This window comes from Haliaeetus leucocephalus, unplaced genomic scaffold, assembly GCF_000737465.1.
Source record: "Haliaeetus leucocephalus isolate CR32 unplaced genomic scaffold, Haliaeetus_leucocephalus-4.0 Scaffold229, whole genome shotgun sequence".
Classification (NCBI taxonomy): domain Eukaryota; kingdom Metazoa; phylum Chordata; class Aves; order Accipitriformes; family Accipitridae; genus Haliaeetus; species Haliaeetus leucocephalus.
The window spans coordinates 11310000-11310785 of record NW_010972665.1 but is presented as its reverse complement, the minus strand read 5'-3'; the positions used below and the strand labels follow the sequence as shown (position 1 = coordinate 11310785).

The following is a 786-nucleotide window of genomic DNA, read 5'->3' as shown; positions in this document are numbered from 1 at the left end:
GCGGGGCCGCCGGCCCCGCCGCCTGCCGCTCCGGCTCCCCCCGACCCCGGCGCCGGCCCGCTCCCCGTCTTATCGCTCGCACAAGCGACCGGCAACAAGTTTCGCCGTTAGCCCGCGCCAGCCGGGCGGCTCGCCTGTGTATTTTACGCGCAGGAACTGCCCTGCAGTGCAAAGGAGTTTGGGGATCCCGGGTAAGAAAAGACCCGCCGGGGCCGCTACCCCGCCTCTCGATCCGGACCCTCTGCAGCGCCTGCCCTAGTTCTCCTTGTTGCCTCTCCCAGAATAAACCCCAGCGTCCATTCCTGCCAGGGGCAGGGCTGTGCAGCAGGCTCGCCCGGGGGTGAACGCACTGCAACGCAAGGGACGGCTTAGGGAGCGGCGGGCTTCCCTCCCTCCCTTCCCTCCAGCAAGGTGCAACCTTCCCTTCCTTCTTTTGTTCTCAACGGCAGGAGAGCGGCGGCGGCGGCGGGCGGGGTGGGGAACACTCGCACCTACGAATACGTGGGGGACGACAAAGGACCATACGCCGCGGGGATTAATTTGCATTAGCATCCATGAGGGCAGCAGCATCTTGCGTCTGCAGGGATTAGCCGCGTCGAGGCCGGACTTACCGTCCCTATCGCAGAGCTGAATCGCCTCCAGGCTCAGATTCTTGATCACCTCCTCGCAGGGGCTAGTGGGGCTGCTCATGGTGTGCGCCAGGCGCGGAGCCTCCATCGCGCCCCTCGCCGCTCCCTGCAGTCGCGCCGCCAGGGGCTGGGGCTGGGGCTGGGGCTGGGGCTGGCG

At 67.6% G+C, this 786-nt stretch overlaps 1 protein-coding gene across 1 annotated transcript in view; it reads right to left on the bottom strand.

Moving 5' to 3' along the window:
* Nucleotides 1–768, bottom strand: part of PHYHIPL (phytanoyl-CoA 2-hydroxylase interacting protein-like) — a 36660-nt gene extending 35892 nt beyond the window's left edge. Inside the window, exon 1 of the mRNA XM_010567890.1 lies at nucleotides 612–768. Within this exon, the coding sequence (XP_010566192.1) occupies nucleotides 612–717 (106 nt within the window). The 5' untranslated portion in view covers nucleotides 718–768. The remainder of the gene's footprint in view (nucleotides 1–611) is intronic.
* Nucleotides 769–786: the final 18 nt, after the last annotated feature.